Source organism: Cololabis saira, chromosome 23 (genome assembly GCF_033807715.1).
Source record: "Cololabis saira isolate AMF1-May2022 chromosome 23, fColSai1.1, whole genome shotgun sequence".
NCBI classification, from domain to species: Eukaryota; Metazoa; Chordata; class Actinopteri; order Beloniformes; family Belonidae; genus Cololabis; species Cololabis saira.
Genome location: NC_084609.1, coordinates 8,855,219 through 8,876,705, shown reverse-complemented (window position 1 = coordinate 8,876,705; position 21,487 = coordinate 8,855,219). Strand labels below are relative to the sequence as shown.

The following is a 21,487-nucleotide window of genomic DNA, read 5'->3' as shown; positions in this document are numbered from 1 at the left end:
TATCCGTTATCCGATTTCATTGATGTGTTTAAAAATCGAAATTGGGAATTAAAACAGCGAGTGGAAAACTCTTTTCTCTATTTCTTATTCGTTTCCAAGGATACTGAAAACAAGGATTGGACAAATGGGGGGATTGCACATGCGCAGTAATAAATGAAGAAAGTTGTTTCTGGTTCTTTTGTTGATCAGATTGAAAATTAACAGTTTTAGATTTTTTTAATGTTGAAACAGAAAATAAATCAAATATGAAACCTGGGAGTGAAACATGAGTTTAATCTGTAATCTGTCTTCACTCCATCATGAAACTGCAGTGATGTTGTGACAGTCCGTTCAGCTGCAGCGTCCAAAAAAAGCAGGGTCCAATCAATAACATGTACTGAACTCTAACATACTAAACAAGGGTAGGCATTATATAAACTACGGCTTCAGTCTACACCTTTTTTGGTTCATTTATTTATATATCCAGCTTTACTGTGGTGCATGTTTTGATTGGCTAATGGACCAAAATAAAACTAACTAACTAACTAACTAACTAACTAACCCCCTGGTCAGGTGGGAGGAGCCTGCAGACCCTCCTACCTACACGTCCTGGCAGTACTCACCGATGTCGATGATGACGGGCTCCGACGGCGGGCTGATCAGCGGCCCGTTGGTGTGGTAGACGACGACCCGGTACTGGGCGCCGGGCGTCAGGTGGCTGATGACGTCACTGGTGGAGTTTTCCTGGAGGAACCAACAGAAGCAGCTGATGATGCTCCGCAGGTTAGCTCAGACCTCTCCTACCACTAAGCTGCTGCTGCTAGCCCTCCGCTGCTAACCTACTGCTGTTAGCCCTCTACTGCTAGCCTTCGGCTACTAGCCCACAGCTGTTAGCCCTCCACTGCTAGCCCTCTGCTGCTAGCCTACTGCTGCTAGTCACCCTCATCTAGCCTGCTGCTGCTAGCCCTCCACCGCTAGCCCTCCACCGCTAGCCCTCCGCTGCTAACCTACAGCTGTTAGCCAACCACAGCTAGTTTTATGTTGGAAGTCGACTGCACCGCAGCTAGCCCACCGCACCTAGCGAGTAGAGCTTAATTAAACTTGACGTCTGACAGATTTAATCAGAATGAACATAAAGTAAAGCTAGTTAGCTAAGCCAGGCTAACATTGCATATTCCACCCGACTTCTTCGTTCATGGCTGGATCGACCGGACTGGGTGGAGTCAGCTCTGGCCAATAAGGCGTCAACCAGCTGCACCTTAAACCTCCTGGACCAGCAAACCCCTCGACCAATCACAGGCTCCACCTTCAAGCACAGTGGATAGGCTTGCCACCCGTCCCTTAAAATACGGAATCTTTACGTAATTGGGAATTAAAAGTTGCATTCCGTATTGAACCAATACGGACATACTGTATATTATGCTCTTATATATTAATGTAATAATATACAGGCGAAGGTCGTAAAATTAGAATATATAGCAAAACGTCATTCGTAGTAAATTCAACTAAAGGTGAAACAAATAGAGTATTTCCCACTACATTCAAAGTGAGATTTTTCAAGCCTTTATTCGTTATTATGTTGATGATTATGACTCACCCAAAAAATCTAAAAAAAATTGAATATTTTATGAAATCAATAAACAATTCAATCATCAAAATTATAACAAATAAAGGTTTAACACATTTTGCTTTGCATGTAATGAGACTATGTAATGTATTAGTTTTGCCTTTTAAGTTGAATCATTGAAATAAACTAACTTTTACACCATATTCTAATTTTCCGACCTTCACCTGCTGTAGGCTATATTTATATTTACCATAGGAGCAGAGGCTATTTTAGTTGCTAGTACGGTTGGCTGTACAGTCATGCAAGTTCAATGCAATTAAAGCAATTTAGACTTTAAATCAAAGCATTTTATTTTTTCATATAAAATAAATACATTTCTATGCAGTTTAGAAGTTTTGGGGCTTTTTTTTGGCTCCTGCGCTGCTGAAATCGGGGCGTCCCTTATTTCTATTTCTGAAAGGTGGCAACCCTAACTGTGGCTGGAAATCAAATAATCACTAAAAAGGTCTCTTTAGATTATTCAGAGTTACTCAGGACAAAAAACCGCTGCGACAACAAGCAAGAAAAGAGTTAAAGTAATAAACTAACTAACAGCGTAGGTTAGCATCAGCTAAGTGGGCTGAGCTAAAATACCTAACTATGATTGACACCAGGTGGGCGTGTCCCGGCCAGCCTGGAGGCGGGGCTTCCCCCGAGTGGGCGGTACCTCGCTGCAGTAGGTGTTCTCCATCCGCTGGCTGGGGCCGGGCTTCAGGCAGGTGGTGGAGACCACCGACACCAGGCTGCCGCTGGGGCTGCGGGGCGGCGGCGCCCACGACACGGCGGCGTTGCTGGAGTCCAGCAGCCGGACGCTGACGGCCCGGGGCCGGGCCCGGAGCTCCTCCAGCAGCTCCCCGTCCGGACCTGGGGGGGCAGAACCCGTCAGTGTTTCCTACACACAATCCCTGATTTCTGTTTCACATGGGGGGATCCTACCTATTGATCATTTGCATGTATTGCCTCTATATCATGACTTCTAAATTTTACAGGACTGTCTCAAAAAATTAGAATATTGTGATAAAGTTCTTTATTTTTTGTAATGCAATTAAAAAAACAAAAATGTCATACATTCTGGATTCATTACAAATCAACTGAAATATTGAAAGCCTTTTATTATTTTAATATTGCTGAATTATGGCTTACAGTTTAAGATTCCCAGAATATTCAAATTTTTTGAGATAGGATATTTAAATAATAAAAGGCTTGCAATATTTACGTTGATTTGTAATGAGTCCAGAATGTATGACATTTTTGTTTTTGTAATTGCATTACAGAAAATCACAATATTCAAATTTTCTGAGACAGTCCTGTATTGTCGATTACCAATGGGTGGATTTGTCCTTTGTCCATATCAAGGATATAAGGAACTTTAATTTATGAGTAAGTCTTTTTAACAAAAATGTGTTAAATCTTTAAAACAATATAACTTTGTACGAACTTTAAAATTTAGCCATCCTAAAACTAAGGCGCCTTTGTTTTTTTCTTTTTTTTTTTTTTTTATGACTAGATATGTACGACGGCCGCTGGCCTGATGTTGCCTTTATCTAGTTATGAGATGTTTGTATATCTGGATACATGTACTCTGTATGTTATATTTTATTCTACACCAGGAGTTTTGAATGAAGTTTTTTTTCTTTTTCTATACCATGTGACCCCCTGGGGGCGGCTTAAAATGGGGTGTCTATTGTATCCAAAATCATTCGTTACGACGTTTGATGTGCTAAATAAATCTGCACTAGGGAGCACAAGTGTGCGGCTGGGACTCACCGAGGTAGAACATGAAGCCGGTGTCGGCGCTGCTCTCCCGGGCCTCGCAGGCGCCGGACGAGCTCAGCGTGGCGACGTGGACCCGGTACGTCCCCGCCTCCGTCAGCTCCGTGAAGAACTCGTGGGTGTTCTCGTCCACGGTGGCCGTCTCCGTGGTGTTGCCTGGGGAGAAGACGGGGGACACGGGTCAGAGCGGCGCCGACCCGTCCGGGCTCCGGGTCCCTGGACCCAGCCCGGCGGAGCCCGGTGCCCGGGGGCGGGGCCAGCAGCGGGATTACCGTCTCTGTAGACCTACACCAGGGGTCGGCAACCCAAAATGTTGAAAGAGCCATATTGGAACAAAAACACAAAAAACAAATATGTCTGGAGCCGCAAAAAATGAAAAGTTTGTATAAGCCTTAGAATGAAGGCAACACATGCTGCATGTTTCTATATTAGTTATAACTGGGGGAAGATTTTTTTTCATTATGCACTTCGAGAAAGTTCGAAATGTCGAGAAAAGTCAAAATCTCGAGAAAAAAATCGAAATGTTGAGAAAAAATTCAAAATTACGAGAAAAAGTTGAAATGTCAAGATTAAAAAGGAACGGAAAAAGGAAGAAAAAAGAGAAAAAGGAAAACAGAAGAAAAAATGAAAAAAAGTAAAAAAAGAAGAAAAAAAGACAAAAAGGTCAAACGTTTTTGAAAAAGCTCCAGGAGCCACTAGGGCCGCGCTAAAGAGCCGCATGCGGCTCTTTAGCTAGATCTAGATCTAGACCAACCCCCGGGTCTGGCAGTCAGAAGGCGCGCCGATTTTTTCCAGTGGTCAGCCGCGGTACTGCAACCAAAAATCCCATGCGGCCCAGAAAGCTTTTTTCCCATAGACCGCAATAGTAAAAGAGAAGCCTCTAAAACTGTTCACAGGAACCTCCAGCTGTAATCACCGGCAATTACTAATCTTTGTATTCTATATTTTTAAGTCATGGACTTTATATCCGTCAAAAATGTTTTCTAACGGCCAGAAAAGTAAAAGAAAAGTCTCTTTCTGGGCGTGACGTCACGGCTGACGTCACAGCCGTGTCCGTGCATTCCACAGATGTTTATATTAATATATATTATATAATTATATTATATTAATACATTAGTAATATATGTAATACTATACATGTAATAATATACATTCATTTATGTATTATATTAATACATATTATATTAATATTCGCGTCATTGCCCCGGGGCATGATGGGAGGCCCCAGAGCATCATGGGAGGTGACTCAACTGCGCATGCTCCATGGGCCGCATAACGCGGAAGTAAACCCGGAAGTCAGAGATTTTTTCAGCGGATGCGCTGGCTGAACAGAATGCATTGAAATGAATGGGCGGCCATTTTTGACGTCCGATCCAGTTTTATAATAGATCCATGATCTAGACGCTGAAGCCGTCGTAGCTAGCCGGCGGCTAGCCCTCTGTTGCTAACCTACTGCTGTTAGCTAGCTTCAGCTAGCCCACCGCATCTAGCGAATTGAGCTTAAAGGGGACCTATTATAGCATCTAATACCTATTTTAAACAGGCCTTGAATGTCTTAAAAACAAGCTTTTGATTGTTTTTACTAAATAAATTAGAAATTCACCCTCTGAGCCATGTCTTTATCTTCCCATTCTCTAACCTCATTATCTATGCAGGATTCTGAGTGGGCGGGGCTATGATAATGAGGCACTGTGCTGATTGGCTGCCTGAATTACGTGATACACCGCTACGAAAAAATGGTGGAAACTCCGGCCGGCGGAGTTACCGTGTCATAACTGCATGCGATGCGAGCGAGCGTCAGCGACAAAATCAATTCCATTCCTTTATTTTCTATTGGACTGTCTTAACTGGCCGCAGCTACGCAGTGCTGCGCACCACGCCGTTTTGAGCTGAACATTTGTCGGACGCCCTGCTTCTATTTTCTTCCTGCCGCTCTCGTTGAAAGCCGGTTGAAAGCGCTGTAGGAAACGGTCATGGATGAGGAACGGCTGATCCAGTTAGTTGAAATGAGAAGTTATCTCTATGATTCCTCCTCATTTCACTACAAAAACCTCAATAAAGTGGCAGCTGCTGGAGGGAGATGGACAGAGAGCGTCCAATGTCACGCAGTGCTACGATAGTCGGACGCTCTCATGCAGTTATACGGTGTTTAGTTGTGGGCGTGGTTTGCATTTTGGTTACGTAACAAAAGGGAGCAGAATCTGAACGGCTCGTAGAGCCACATCACACTGGATGGATCATCCGGGCGGCTGTACAGACACTTCAGAATTTGGTTGCTTTATATATGTTAAAGCAAGAAAAAACGTGTTTTTCATAATAGGTAAACTTGACATCTGACTGATTCAATCGGAATGAACGTAAAGTAAAGCTAGTTAGCTAAGGACCCGTCCAGCAGGGGCCAGCAGGGCATTACCGTCTCTGTAGACGTAGACGTTGAAGCCGTCGTAGCTAGCCGGCGGCGGCGGCGGCAGCCAGCGCAGCTCCAGCAGGACGGGGGGCGGCCGGCTGGGCCGGACCGGCGCCTCGGCGGGGAGCCCCATGGCCGAGCCGGGGTCGTTGGAGTCCTCGTACTCCGGCAGCACGCCGTTCACGAAGTCCTCCTCCCGGTCCAGGGCCGGCGGCTCCGTGGGGTCCAGCCAGTAGCCCTGAGGCTCCGCTTCCTCCGCCCGGCTGCCGTTCACGCCCACGCCGGCACCGGCGTCCGTCAGGTTGTGCGTGGCGTTGGAGACGGCGGGGGGGGCGGTGGTCAGGTCCTCGGGGGCGTCGTCCTCGTCGGGCTGCAGCTCCGGCTGCTCCTCCAGCAGGGGGACGTCCCGGGCCCGGCGGGACGGCGTAGGCCCCGCCCCCTCGACGGGCACATCACCCGCTGCCCGCTGGGTCAGGCGGACCACCTTGTGGGACACGTTGAGGGGCGGCGAGGGCACTGTGGGGGGAACCAGAGAGAGAGGGGGGTGAACCAGGTCCAGAACCTGAGACCAGCTTGCAGAACCCAGATAACGGTCCCAACCAGGCGGAACACAGAACAGAATAGGGCTGGGCGACATATCGAGATTTTAATATATATCGATATATTTTCAAACGCGATATGGTACGAGACAATATCGTTTATATCGATTTTTTTTTTTTAAATAAATAAATAAATTATGATTTTGATATAGCTTATTTAGTGACAAATTGACTTGAATGTTTTATTTGAGATTTGCACAAATGTTTTGTTATTTGCACAACTGTCAACCTCTATGGAAAAGTCTGCCTGTTACTGTCTACATTGTATTAATTGCACAGTGTATTTTAATTTAATTGTTATGCAGGAAAGGGATATTTGTTTTATTTTATTCAAGAAGCATTTTTATTCTATATATGCAGGCAGTTTATTTTTATTTCATTTGTTTTATACATTTTTATATTGTGCAGACCTCTGTTAATAAAGGAACCTGTGTGACATTTGGCACGAGGCATTGTATTAAAACTGACTGTTTTTTTAAGGGTTTGCCTCAGAAAAAATGAAGCTAAGAGAGATGCTATGCTATAATACTTTGGGGGAAACCCCAATTATGTCACAGAAAAAATATCGAGATATATATCGAGTATCGCCATTCAGCTAGAAAATATCGAGATATGACTTTTGGTCCATATCGCCCAGCCCTAGAACAGAACCAGGAAAAACCCAAACGGTCCGGAAACGGCTCAAAAGCCTGAAAACATCTGAAAACAGAGATTTTTAAAAAAGACGCAGGACAAAATTGATGGAACGTTGTGTTTCTGTGAAGGAATCAGTTTATGGAACAATCTGAATAAAGAAAACAAAGAATCCAAATCAAACATTACATTCAAAAGAACAATTAAAGCCTGTTTGTTAAGTAAATATAATGAAATATGTTAGTTAAGTTTGATTGACATACCCATAGACGGCGGTAATTTTATTTTATTTTAGTTTTTTATTCACTTAGTTGTTGTTTTTTTTAATTTATGTTATTTGTGAATTTATTTCTTGGAAAAAGGGTCGGCTTAGATAAGATTCTTCTTCTTTCTGCTCCCTTTTCATTCACAATTTATGAACATTTGTATTTGTATTTGTATTGAATTGTTTGTTTTATTTTTTGAATTAAATAAAGAATAAAATGAAATATGAAAACATCAGTTATTTTATTTATGCTGCAGTGTTTTTTTTTTTAAATTTAATGTTTGAAACTTTCATTTGTTTAAACAAAATGGTTAAAATCTGGTAAACGTTCCTGAAAACAGCTCTGAAGTGCAAAAACAGCTCAAAACATCAGTTACTATATTTACAGGTGGTTTATTATGGTGTATTATTACTATGATAACTATACATTGTTTGAATTTGTTGATGTCATAAAATGTATGTATATGTATTGTTTTTATTTATATCTAAATGTTAAACGGAATGACTTTTTATTTTTTACTTTAGGTTTGCTTTAATTGCTTTAATTTTTTGTTGTACTGTGTATTATGTGTCAGACCCCAGGAAGAATAGCTGCAGTTTTGCTGCAGCTAATGGGGATCCAAATAAAACTTTAAACTATAAACCTTAACATCATATAGCATATCTGATTGACTTTATTTCTTATTTGTAATTTTATTTTTATTTTTTTAAATGTACTTTATTAATTGAGATTGTATGTTTGATTTTGTATTTTATTGTCTGGACCCGAGGAAGACTAGCTTTCGTTTTGGCGTCAGCTAATGGGGATCTAATTTTAAATAGATTTAAATAAATAAATAAATGAGTCCAGGCGGTCCTCCGTCGTCATGGAAACAACCGCCGCGGTACGAGGGGGGGGTTCCCACCTGTGCGGTGCTGCAGCGGCAGGTGCGTGACATCACTGTGGGCAACCAGGGGGGTCTGGAACACGGTTGCCTCGGAGACGAGCTGGAAGGTGATGTTACGGTAGCAGGTCCCCGGCAGCCAGTGCTTGAACACCGTCTTCCCCTTGTAGAAGTCTGCAGACAACAAGCAGGAAACATCTCCTAACAACTCCTCACAAACAAAGAAGAAACGCGTTAGCATCCGCTCGAACCCCCGACTCCTGACAGAACCCGTTACTGAGCTTATTTCCACTGGGAATAACGAGTATATCGTTAAGCTTTGAACGCTGATACGCGAAAGTATCCACTGACCCAGAAATGTTTTAAGCTTCTCACAAAGTGTTAAATATGGATCTCAGCTAGCTGCATTAACGTGCCGATATCTTTAACCCACATATTTATTATTATACTATACATATATATATATATATATATATATATATATATATATATATATTCATTCATTCATTCATTATCTTACCCGCTTTATCCCTTGCGGGGTCACGGGGGTCTGCTGGAGCCTATCCCAGCTCATTTTAGGTGAGAGGCAGGAGTTACACCCTGGACAGGTCACCAGTCCATCACAGGGCCACATAGAAACACACAAACCATGCTCACAATCACACTCACGCTCACACCTACGGGCAATTTTTAGAATCATCAATTAACCTAGCATGCATGTTTTTGGACTGTGGGAGGAAGCCGGAGTACCCGGAGAAAACCCACGCAAGCACGGGGAGAACATGCAAACTCCACACAGAAAGGCCCCTGCCGGGCCTGGGAGTCGAACCGGGGACCTTCTTGCTGTGAGGCAACAGTGCTAACCACTAAGCCACCGTGCTGCCCCTATATATATATATATATATATATATATATATATATATATATATATATATATATATATATATATATATATATATATATATATATATATATATATATATATATATATATATTATATATATATATATATATATATATATATATATATATATATATATATATATATATTATATATTATATTATATTATATTATATTATTATTTTTGTGAGGGGGGGTATATATTGTTTTTCGGCACTACCTTGTTCTCTATAGCTGATATAACATGAATTACTCCTATGTGGGATCAATAAAGTTCTTATTTTTGCCATCTGGGAAAAATAAATATATTATATTTGGTGCCTAACTGTTTCCCAAGTATATTAGTGCGTTTGTGAATGAATAAATGAGACGTAAAACGTAAATTTCTTTGTAGAAAGGCGCTTTATGAAAATAAGTCCATTTACTTGTATTACCGTATTTTCGCGACCATGAGGCGCACATACTTTTTTTTTTTTTTTTTTTTTTTTTTTTAAATGTGCCGGGCGCCTTATGAAACGGTGCGCCGTGTCTATTACCTGAATTACGGTAATGTGAGGCCGGCCACCATGAGAACGGTAAAAAGAGAAGGGGGCGGGTGAAGCCCCCGTGAGTTACGACGTGAATGAGACTCCACTGAGCTGTTTAATGCGAAACAGATGATGAAGACTTTTAAGGATTTGCTTGATGTGTAAAGTGAAATAAAATACAATCAAACTAAGTTTTGCTCCGCTCTATTTAAATAAGCACACTTGTGTGTGTGTGTTCTGCAGCGCGCGTGTGTTTTGCATGTCGGGAACCGAGGAAGCACCTGCCGTGGGTTTGCGGTCCGATCGCCGCATCCCCGGGGCAGATCCGGCTGAAATGCCGGTGCTCTTTCCCCGGGAGCCCCTACTACCAGACAGTGCAGACGGGCTCCTCCGGTCCCGGCCGGTCGGAACCGGTCACGTTCCCCGGTTAAAGCCGCGGTGATGGGCGCTGCTGCAGCCCGAGTTCCTGGTTCCCCAAGCGGGCTCCGATCGACCTGGTTCTCGCCCGCTTTGCGAGAAGGGATTTCTGGGGTACGACTCAGGTCAGATCAGCTTCACTCTCCGAGATTTGCAGCCAAATCTGTCGGTTACAAACCCGGTACCGGATCTCCGACATGCGCGTGTGTGTATTCGCGGCGCGAAACACACACATTCTCATTTATGTGGTGCTTGCCTGCCGCGCTGATGGACAGAAACCTATGGTGATTTTTAAAAGAAAAACTTTGCATTAGACGTTTCCAGCCGGAGTCATAAGGACGAATGAAAAGGGGGGGCTGGATGAAGGGATGATGATGATCAAGAAGCTGAGACAGGTCTGGAAATTCGGACTGGCGCAGCTGAATTAGCGGAGCGGAGCTCCTGTCGGATACAACCCGGTACCGGCTCCCCCACAGCGCGTGTGTGAGCGGGTACCGCGTCCCGGGACCCGGGACCGCCGCAGGACCAGCGTGGGGGGGGGGGGGGGGGGGGGGGGGGGGCGGACCGGGACCCCGGGACCCGGGACCCGGTCCAGCGCGAGGGAGCAGACGGGGAGCGGACCCGGTCCAGCGCGGGGGGGACCCGGGACCCGGGACCCGGGACCCGGTCCAGCGCGAGGGAGCAGACGGGGAGCGGACCCGGTCCAGCGCGGGGGGGGGCGGAGCGGAGCGGGACCCGGGACCGCCGCGGTCGGGATCCGCAGCACAACGGGGTATGAAAAGTTTATTTACTCTCGTGCTTGCCTGCCACGCTGATGGACAGAAACTGCCGGCTATGGTGATTTTTAAAAGAAAAGCGTTGCCTAAACAGACTTTTCCAGCCAGAGTGAAATGAAAAGGGCTGGATGGATGAGGAGATGATCGGGGTGGCTGAGACAGGTTTATGTGCAGCGCCCCGGTGGTTTTTTTAAATTCTTTAATGCAGAAACAGAATCTGAACCTTTGGAGGGTTTGATTGATGTGAAAAGTGAAATAAAATATCAAACTAAGTTTTGCTTCCGCTCTATTTTTAGCGCGTGTGTTTTGCAACGCGTGTGTGTGCAGCTCCGTCTCTGTAGACGGCGCCTTTTGGGTCGGTGCACCGTATGTGTGTTTTTTTTTTGTTTTTTTTTTTTTTAATATTTTTATCCCGGTTTTTTCCCATTTTTACCCCCCGTGCTCCTACCTACTGACAGTCCTGTGCATTGCCATCCTCTACCAACCCCGGGAGGGCCCCGCACTGAGCTCAGGTCTCCTCCTTAACCTGAGGAGTGAGCAGCCGCATCTTTTCACCAGACAGGGTGGGGTTTCTCCGGCCGGACGTAGCGCGTGGAAGGATCACGTTATTCCGGCCGGATCCTCCCCACCCCATCTGGCGCCCCGGTTGGCCAGAGGGGGCATGTGTAGCCCAGGACTGTGTGCATGTTTTTGTGAGGGTAGCTCACAACCCCGGGGTAGCAGTACCTCAGCTACCCCGGGAAACACGGGGAGAACATGCAAACTCCACACAGAAAGATCCTTTTGCCAACCCCACCCATGGTGTGGGCACTGAAGTCATGGGGGAACTAACACGCACTCCAGCACCCACAGCGTCCCCCGGCGGGAATCGAACCCAGGACCTTCTTGCTGTGAGACCGCTGCACTACCAGCTGCGCCACCGTGCCCCTGTATGTGTGTTTTAAAACCAAAAATGACACACAAAACTGAGGGTGCGCCTTTCCACACAGTGCGCCATATGGTCGTGAAAATACGGTAGTTTACAGCGCAGTCTTGAACATCCAATATGGCCGCGACGTTGACGTATCGCAGCAGCGGGCAAGAACACTCGATGTGGCGTCTACGTATATATGTCTATGAGTACAAGTACCTCAGATAGCTGGATCGGTAGTAAAAGTACCTCAGATACCTGCATCAGTAGTACAAGTACCTCAGATACATGCATCAGTAGTACAAGTACCTCAGATACCTGCATCAGTAGTACAAGTACCTCAGATACATGCATCAGTAGTACAAATACCTCAGATACCTGCATCAGTAGTACAAGTACCTCAGATACCTGCATCGGTAGTACAAATACCTCAGATACCTGCATCAGTAGTACAAGTACCTCAGATACCTGCATCAGTAGTACAAGTACCTCAGATACCTGCATCGGTAGTACAAGTACCTCAGATACCTGCATCAGTAGTACAAGTACCTCAGATACCTGCATCAGCAGTACAAGCATAGACATATATGCAGAAAAATAGAAAAATAGATCAACAAAACATTTTTCAAATAACAAAATAACATATTTGAACCATTTTTCAGACAATAAAATAACATTTTAACCATTTTTCAGACAATAAAATAATTGAAAAAATCTGAAAAATAGTTAAAATATGTTATTTTGTTACTTGAAAATTTATATTTGGTACCTAACTGTTTCCCAAGTATATTAGTGCGTGTGTGAATGAATAAATGAGACATAAAACTCATTAGTCCATTTACTTGTATTAGTTTACAGCGCAGTCTTGCCACATCCAATATGGCGGCGTGCAAGAACACTCGATGTGGTGTCTACGTATATATGTCTATGAGTACAAGTACCTCAGATACCTGGATCAGTAGTACCAGTACCTCAGATACCTGCATCAGTAGAACAAATACCTCAGATACCTGCATCAGTAGTACCAGTACCTCAGATACCTGCATTGGTAGTACAAGTACCTCAGATACCTGCATCAGTAGTACAAGTACCTCAGATACCTGGATCAGTAGTACAAGTACCTCTGATACCTGCATCGGTAGTACAAGTACCTCAGATACCTGCATCGGTAGTACAAGTACCTCAGATACCTGCATCGGTAGTACCAGTACCTCAGATACCTGCATCGGTAGTACAAGTACCTCAGATACCTGCATCAGTAGTACCAGTACAGATTCAGGATAGTACCTTTGTAGAGCATGGAGCGGCTCTCCGTTCCCTCCGTGTAGCTGATGTTGACCCGGCTGAAGACGGTTCTGGACGGAGGGTCGATGCTGAACACGACTCCGGTCTCGGGAGCCTCCTTGTAGTCCGATATGTGAGCGCTGCGGACCGGTAGCGGTTCTGGGGAGACAAGAAAACCCCCTCACACGTAAACACCAGTGTCATGGAGGCGTAAAACAGAAACAGAGAGAGTTGAAATGTTCCCGGCGTTCGTACTGGTGAGGACCGGGATGCTCCTCAGGGGCCGGGACCAGCTCTGCCCCAGTTGGACCAGCAACCCCACGGTGTAGCAGAGGCCGTGGAACGTGGCGTTGAACACCAGAGGCTCGCTGGTGTTGACGAAGGGAACCAGAACCAGGCGCGGTTCTCCGGAGACCTGCGCCGCGTACGCCGTCGCGTTCTCCTGAAGGTCCGAAGGCTGGAGGGTCGCCACGATCAGACCGTCGTCGCTCAACGACACCTGGAACCCCGACAAGCTCTGCAGACACACAGCCGACGGAGTCATCGTTAGTGGCGTGATGAAGTCACCGTGGAAACCTCAGGTGAACTTAGCAGACAAGCCCCTCCCCCACCAGCCCGTCCAGACCCTGAACTGCCCCGGGAGACCAGGTTCCGGTACTGTGAAGAAGCACCTCTGCATCCCAGAACCTGCTAATAACAGGTGGAGTGACCCAGGTTCAGGTACTATAAAGTAGGGCTGGGCGATATATCGAGATTTTAATATATATCGATATATTTTCAAACGCGATATGGTACGAGACAATATCGTTTATATCGATTTAATTAAAAAAAAAAAATGTAAATTTTTTTTTTTAAGATTTTGATATAGCTTTTTTTGTGACAAATTGACTTGAATGTTTTATTTGAGATTTGCACAAATGTTTTGTTATTTGCACAACTGTCAGCCTCAGTTGAAAAGTCTGCCTGTTACCGTCTACATTGTATTAATTGCACAGTGTATTTTAATTTAATTGTTATGCAGGAAAGGGATATTTGTTTTATTTTATTCAAGAAGCATTTTTATTCTATATATGCAGGCAGTTTATTTTTATTTCATTTGTTTTATACATTTTGATATTGTGCACACCTCTGTTAATAAAGGAACCTGTGTGACATTTGGCACGAGGCTTTGTATTAAAACTGACTGTTTTTTTAAGGGTTTGCCTCAGAAAAAATGAAGCTAACAGAGATGCTATGCTATAATGCTTTGGGGGAAACCCCAATTATGGCACAGAAAAAATATCGATATATATCGAGTATCGCCATTCAGCTAGAAAATATCGAGATATGACTTTTGGTCCATATCGCCCAGTCCTAGGTACTGTGAAGAAGCACCTCTGCATCCCTGAAAACAACAGGCGGAGTGACCCAGGTTCAGGTACTGTAAAGGAGTACCTAGCATCCCAGAACCTGTTAACAACAGATGATCCAGCTTCTGGTACTGTGAAGGAGCACCTCGTAAGCTTTCGTCCATGACGTCTACTGAGAGAGTTCCTCTACATTACACACTAACACTGGAAGTGACATCATCAGCACAGCTGTTGCCAGGCAACAAGCATGACACCCCGGTGCCTTCGTGATGATCCATCACCTCTCTTTATTTTAATCTCAGTGGAGGGAATCTGACTGAGTTTATATCCCACGTCTCGCTTCACGTTCAGAAGAAGAAGAGACTGAGGTGGAGGTAAACACGGAGGCGGCGCGGCGTCTTTGGCCTCCATCCAGACTGTGGAGGAGTCGACCTGCTGCTTGGCAGCATGTGAGTACGTTTGATTAAACCTGCCACCAGGAGGGTCGACTCGTCGCCGCCGGCCTCCTGAACGTGAAACCAGCTGCTCTGCAGATCCTCCAGCACCAGATCAGGATCCATCTGGTCGGACGACGGTCTGATCCCCGTCCCTGACTAGTTCCTGTTCTTCATTAATGCAACCGGAAACTATTCATTAAACTATAATTCTATATAGAGGGTATGCATTGACGTCACTTCCCCACTGGACCACGTCCCCCTTACTCGCACTGAGTGGCAAAACATCAGCGAAAATGGCTGAAACTAGTGGAGAAGACGGGATAAGAGGCCGATTATGGGCTTAAATTAGCATCAGTTGGACTGGACAGTGACCCATACAGTTACCCCAAGAACCAGTGGTCCATGGACATTAATATTTGGTCACGAATCCAGTTTCTTGATATGTATATGCAGTGTTTCCCCTACCATTGTATAGGCCTGGTGGGGCTGCCAGGCCAACGAGACCCCCCGCCAGGCCTAAAAAAAAAAAATCAATGATCATTTACGTTTAGGGGCGCCTCTGCAGCGCTGTTCTGCAACGGGAGTCAACCTGCATCATTGCCTAGTAACGATGCGAGTACCGCTGCTGAGAGCGCAGGAATATTATTATACATTATGGGATGTAGAGTTTGTAGCTAGCCAACTATGGCACCGGCCAAGAAAAGAAAAAATATTGCGGGCGACAGACAACGTGATATAAAGAAATCTTTCTGCCAGATACGTGTGTTTGTGTTTGCATGAGACGCTGCAGGGAAGCATGAAGGAAAAAACAGCCCGACGACACACCATGCGTCCGCAGGGTCCTAGCGCTAGGCACACGTGTGAGCGTCAAGGCTGATTTATGGTTCCGCGTTACACCAACGCAGAACCTACGGTGTAGGGTACGCGGCGACACGCACCGTACGTTGCGCATCGCCGCTACCCTACGCCGTAGGTTCCGCTTGTTGTTTAGCTTACATTTTTGTTCTGATTGAGCTTCTTTTTTTGGTAAGCAATAATGATGAAAATAAAACAGACAATAGATTGTCTTTCCACTAGAACCACTAAAGGTTCATTTTTCCCCCAGACAAATGCATGTAACTCTGTTATAACAAAACGGGGGGAAAAAAGAATCTTCTACAATGTTTAAAGGAGCTTGAGGCTCCTTTAAAGAAATGAGACTCTCTAGCGCCACCATTCACCACGACGGCCGTTGGGGGTACTGCAACCAACAGTGAAGCCGGCACGGGAGAACGGGGAGAACGCACATGCAACGTCATTTGACGTCACATCCGCAGCCCAACGCGGGAAATTCGGGACCGAATTGCAGCAACAGCCTGTTCAAGGCAAAGGAGAGATACACTAGAGGGCTCACTCTTTTGGGTTTGGAACGCTTCATCTGACATTATTACTAGAAAACTTAAAATGTATACGGATTTTTTTCATAAATCCTGCCACAATCCGGCCTCAAGCTCCTTTAAATTATTTATAACTGATATAATCTCAATTGTGAATAGGGATGTTTTGTGGCATATTCCGTCAGCACAAGCAGCCGTTAAAAGAGGACCATCCCAGAGGGTTTTCATAGAGATCCCTCTGAAATATATATAAAAGATGCTCAATGCTCATATGGGGTCAGACCTTTCAGGCCCATGCAACTTTGGTTAAAGGTTAGATTAAGCCTAATGATTTAATTGATGTGATATAATTCAGCAATATAGGCCTACAATGATTTTTAATGTAAAACTTTGTTATATTGCTGCATGTCACATGTCCAATATGCCGTCCCACACGCCTCGTCTGTTTAGGGTTTTTTCGGTGGGTACCACCAGGCCTGAAAAAAATTCTAGGGGAAACACTCATATGTAATTAATTTCTACACCGGGGAAATACACGAAGCAAAGCTTGAAGGCCTTCAAAAGTCTTGACGCTTGGTCCGACTTCAAGGCAGGATTTGTTGTAGAAATTAAAGTGATGAGGACACCGAACTTTATGATTTGACCGTTTAACGTTAGCTACCCAAAAATCCAACATTACCTGATACAAAATGGGAACTGCAAATCCACGTTTCGGTGCCTGGAATCCAGTTGTTTCTGTGAATTGCAGCGATCCATTTGTATCTCTTAAACTTATTTTTGGTAGTCTGTAAAACGATACCTCCGATTTCTTGCTAAATCTATGAGTACAGTCGATCGCACAACAACTCTTCCCCATTTTAGATGTTTTCCAGTTGCTCAAACTGAAAGTTTACGCTGACACTCAGTCTTTCTGACACTCAGTCTTTCTGACACTCAGCAGGCGAAACCCGCTGTGAAGTCACATCTGTGACGTCATGAACATTCGCTCTATTCCTGACGGACGGAAGGTTTTCTGAAACACAAGAACCTTTTCTAGACAAACATTTCATGTCGTTCAGCGCTGTCATCATGAACATGAACCTGCTCCAGTTTTACCGCATCAGACGTCGTTTTGGTCACGACTTTAGAAATCAGCACGTTTGGAATTATTCAATCAGAATGAACAGAAATTAATGTTAATCAGCATCTTAGGTGAGCAGAAGTCTGAGGTAAACAGGGCCTGAAGTTAGGCGGGCAGCTAGCTAGGACTCCAGGACAGGTGTAGCTGCTAAATTTCATTCATTCATTCATTCATTCATTCATTCATTCATTCATTCATGTGACAGGGCTGCAGCTCAGAAGCTTCCTACGATCCCCTGTGACTCCAAAGACGAGTCAGTTTCAGCTCGTCTTCCATCCAGCGGCAGATTATCCATCCTGACCCACATTTCTAATCCGAGTCATAAAACATGTGCTGCACCGCGGCATGATGGGATTGCCGCCCACACCCCATAAGGACGGTGCATATTTCTTCCAGCTTCTGCTTTACAATCCCTCCTCCGTTCGGTCAGAACCCGACTTCAGGCCTGCAGGAGGTCTGTAAGACTGAACCTTTAACTGCGTCAATGTGGTCCCTGGAACCCCAACTGGTCCTGGTGGATCTACAGGAGCAGCGACCCGAGTCCGTCCCCTCCCACCTGTGAGGGAGGGTCCCGCCTCCCTGGAGAGGAAGCTTGTTTTAAAGGGGACCTATTATGAAAAACAGGTTTTCTCTTGCTTTAACATATATAAAGTGGTCTCCCCTCAGCCTGCCAACTCAGAGAAGGAGGAAAGCAACCAAATTCTGCAGTGTCTGTACAGCCGCCCGGATGAGCCGTCCAGTGTGATGTGGATCTACGAGCCGTTCAGATTCTGCTCCCGTCGTTACGTAACGATGCGTGAAAACACGCCCACAACTAACTCCGCCGGTCGGAGCTTCCGCCAATTTTTCTTAGCATAGATAATGAGGTTAGAGACTGGGATGCTAAAGACATTGATACTTTATTGTCATGGTCTAAACAAACTGATTCTGTCGTTTGCAAAATGGGAAGAGGCATGTCACTAGTGAGAAGAATCTTAAAATTTTTATCTCTAGATGTTAGGAGACAGGTTTTGAATGCTTTGGTTTTGTCGCAACTGGATTATTGTTTTGTAGTTTGGTCAAATACTTTAGTTAAAAATGTAAAGAAATTACAAGTGGCACAAAATAAAGCTGCACGTTGTGCTCTGTTGTGTCCTTATAGGTCTAATATGTCCAGCATGCATAAAAAACTAGGCTGGTTATCTATAAGACAGAGGTCTACGTATACTATGTTACATTTTCTGAGAAATATCCTGGTGATCTCTGAAACAACTGTATGACAGATTCCATTATCATTTTGCTCACCATGGTTACAGTACAAGAATCACATCAGAAAGGAGGTTCATACTACCAAGGGTGAGAACAGGTTTGATACAGAGAACTTTTTTTACAGAGCCATGGTTGGCTGGAACTCTATACCAGTTCATATTTCTCATGTAGGTACAGTAGCAAAGATTGGTTTAAGTTTCAGTTGAAACAATATCTTTTAAAATGTAATGAATGATGATTTGTCATTTAGAAGGAACAAAGTGAAGGTTGAATATAATTATAGGTAGTGTAAAGCCATAATCATAATAAAGGTGAAAAGTGGTCAAATAATTCTAGATAAGGTCATTTCAGGCAGGTATTGGTTATAAAGGTGTTTTGTTTGATTTCATTTCTATGTACTTATGTCTGAGAATGATGGTGATTTGGTTATCCTCTGTATAGATTGTGATTAAAGGAGTTGTGTCTATTATTGTTTTGTTTTGTCATGTGTAATGTATGCCTGTTATGTATTAAGTGTTAATTTGTGTGTTGTGTGTGTGTCGGACCCCAGGAAGAATAGCTAATGCTGTTGCTAATGCTAATGGGGATCCTAAATAAAACAAACAAACAAACAAACAAACATGGCTCAGAGGCTGAATTTCTAATTTATTTAGCAAAAAAAATCAAAAGCTTGTTTTTAAGACATTCAAGGCCTGTTTAAAACAGGTATTAGATGCCATAATACGTCCCTTTTAAACTAGCAGAGCTGGAGATCAGAGCTGAGGGAACAGACTCTTCTGGCCCAACTATCGTCATCACAGACAGATACAGGATCCGGACCAGGGAACATCCACCTGAGGTACCTGATCTCCTCCAGACCTGGACCTGAACCACGGTCTGGAGCTGGAGGTTCTTAATCTCTGCTGCTTCCCGCCCGATGACGCCAACAGAAACACGTCACCAAAGTGTCCCGATGGACGAGAACTCAGAACAGGACAGGAAGTATCTTTTAAAAACCAGTGGTCAACCTGTCAGGACTACGGATGGGCGGTATGGACTAAAAATTATCACGATAATTTCTGGCATTTATCCCGATAACGATAGAAAAAAATACCAATACAAAAACTTTTATTTATCTTTCTTTCTTTCTCTCTTTCTTTCTTTCTGCCTGGCTCATTTATTTCCTTCCTTCCTTCCTTCCTTCCTTCCTTCCTTCCTTCCTTCCTTCCTTCCTTCCTTCCTTCCTTCCTTCCTTCCTTCCTTCCTTCCTTCCTTCCTTCCTTCCTTCCTTCCTTCCTTCCTTCCTTCCTTCCTTCCTTCCTTCCTTCCTTCCTTCCTTCCTTCCTTCCTTCCTTCCTTCCTTCCTTCCTTCCTTCCTTCCTTCCTTCCTTCCTTCCTTCCTTCCTTCCTTCCTTCCTTCCTTCCTTCCTTCCTTCCTTCCTTCCTTCCTTCCTTCCTTCCTTCCTTCCTTCCTTCCTTCCTTCCTTCCTTCCTTCCTTCCTTCCTTCCTTCCTTCCTTCCTTCCTTCCTTCCTTCCTTCCTTCCTTCCTTCCTTCCTTCCTTCCTTCCTTCCTTCCTTCCTTCCTTCCTTCCTTCCTTCACATACGTTGTGCGTCGATTTAACCACAGAATCATAAATCATCTTTACACAAAAACATCATCAACAGGAATTTATCGTTTTTACCGCGAGATGACAAATTCTTACCGTGGAGAATTTTTTTGACGGTAAATCGTGAACGGTGAAATATTGCCCATCTCTAGTCAGGACCCCAGTACGCTCCCGTCCCCCCCGGGTCTAACACCGGGGCTAGCGCGCTAGTCTGGTTCAGATAGACTTGTAGTCAAGACCCCCTACACAGACCAAAACCAGAGAGTATCAAGACCAAGACCTAGTAATTTCCTGATCCTGGTCGTGATGGTTGTTTACTCGTCTGAAGATGCGGCCAGATGGAAGTCGGCGGCGGGTTTTACGGTTCGGCCTGAAGGCAACGCCACCGTTTCATCACAACCGCCGAGCAGCTGCCGGGGGGGGCGCACCTGCAGCGGACTCCAGGTTTCCTGAACGAGCTGGAACCTGCAGGTTTATAATAATAATAATAATAATAATGACTTGGTTTTATATAGCGCCCTTCAAGACACCCAGAGCGCTTTACAGAAATCATTATTCATTCATACACATCCTCACTGGTGGTGGTAGCTACATCTGTAGCCACAGCTGCCCTGGGGCAGACTGACGGAAGCGTGGCTGCCATATCGCGCCTAACGGCCCCTCCGACCACCACCAAACATTCATACACATTCATACACATTCACACGTTCTACGACCCCCCCCCCTCAGATGGTTCGGGCGGGGAACCAGCAGCCAGGAAATGACATATTACTGGATGTTTTTCAGCTGGGATCAGCTGACGGATGGCGGACGGCGTTTGGCGAGGCGGCGCCGCGTTACAGCCGTCACTCGTCACTCGTCACCCTGAGCGAGAAGAGAAAGGAGAGAAGGATCTCGATTCTCTCGGCTCAAGGTTCCTCGGCCGTCACCATGGCAACAGAGATGAAAGCAGGGCCATGCTGGGGTTGGGAGGTGGAGCTCATTATATGTGTCTGATTCCTGGGTCGCCATGGAGACGGTGTGGGGGGGCTGAGCCTGAATGCTAATGTCCCCCCCCTCCCCCCAAAACAGGTTTGGAGACAGGGACCTCGTCCACCAGTCGGGTTCACAGATACAGGCGTCTGTGGAAACGTCCTCAGGGTCCAGATGAAGCCGGGACCGAGACCCGGAGCACCAGAGAACTGGAGAACCGCAGGTTCTTCCAGGGAACCAAACATTGACGTTAAAACGCAGCTTCATGTTTAGAGTCAACGAGACCCGAGACTGATTCAGAAACTACCGATCTCAGATATTCCTGTGACACCCCGGCCCTGTGTTCCTCACCCCCAACCCTAAAATAACCCCCAACCCTAACCCTAACCCTAACATAACCCCCAACCCTAACCCCCAACCCAGGCCCGGTTCTACG

The 21,487-nt window shown here is 45.0% G+C and overlaps 1 protein-coding gene across 1 annotated transcript in view; it reads right to left on the bottom strand.

The window, feature by feature from the left end:
- The window catches only part of LOC133424578 (receptor-type tyrosine-protein phosphatase O-like), a 77,295-nt gene that overhangs the window by 39,257 nt on the left and 16,551 nt on the right, over window positions 1-21,487 (bottom strand). Inside the window, exons 3-10 of the mRNA XM_061715253.1 lie at window positions 13,468-13,478; window positions 13,217-13,418; window positions 12,965-13,120; window positions 8,168-8,320; window positions 5,772-6,281; window positions 3,353-3,514; window positions 2,253-2,449; window positions 603-723 (exon numbers count right to left, since the gene is read on the bottom strand). Of these exons, the coding sequence (XP_061571237.1) occupies window positions 603-723; window positions 2,253-2,449; window positions 3,353-3,514; window positions 5,772-6,281; window positions 8,168-8,320; window positions 12,965-13,120; window positions 13,217-13,418; window positions 13,468-13,478 (1,512 nt within the window). The remainder of the gene's footprint in view (window positions 1-602; window positions 724-2,252; window positions 2,450-3,352; window positions 3,515-5,771; window positions 6,282-8,167; window positions 8,321-12,964; window positions 13,121-13,216; window positions 13,419-13,467; window positions 13,479-21,487) is intronic.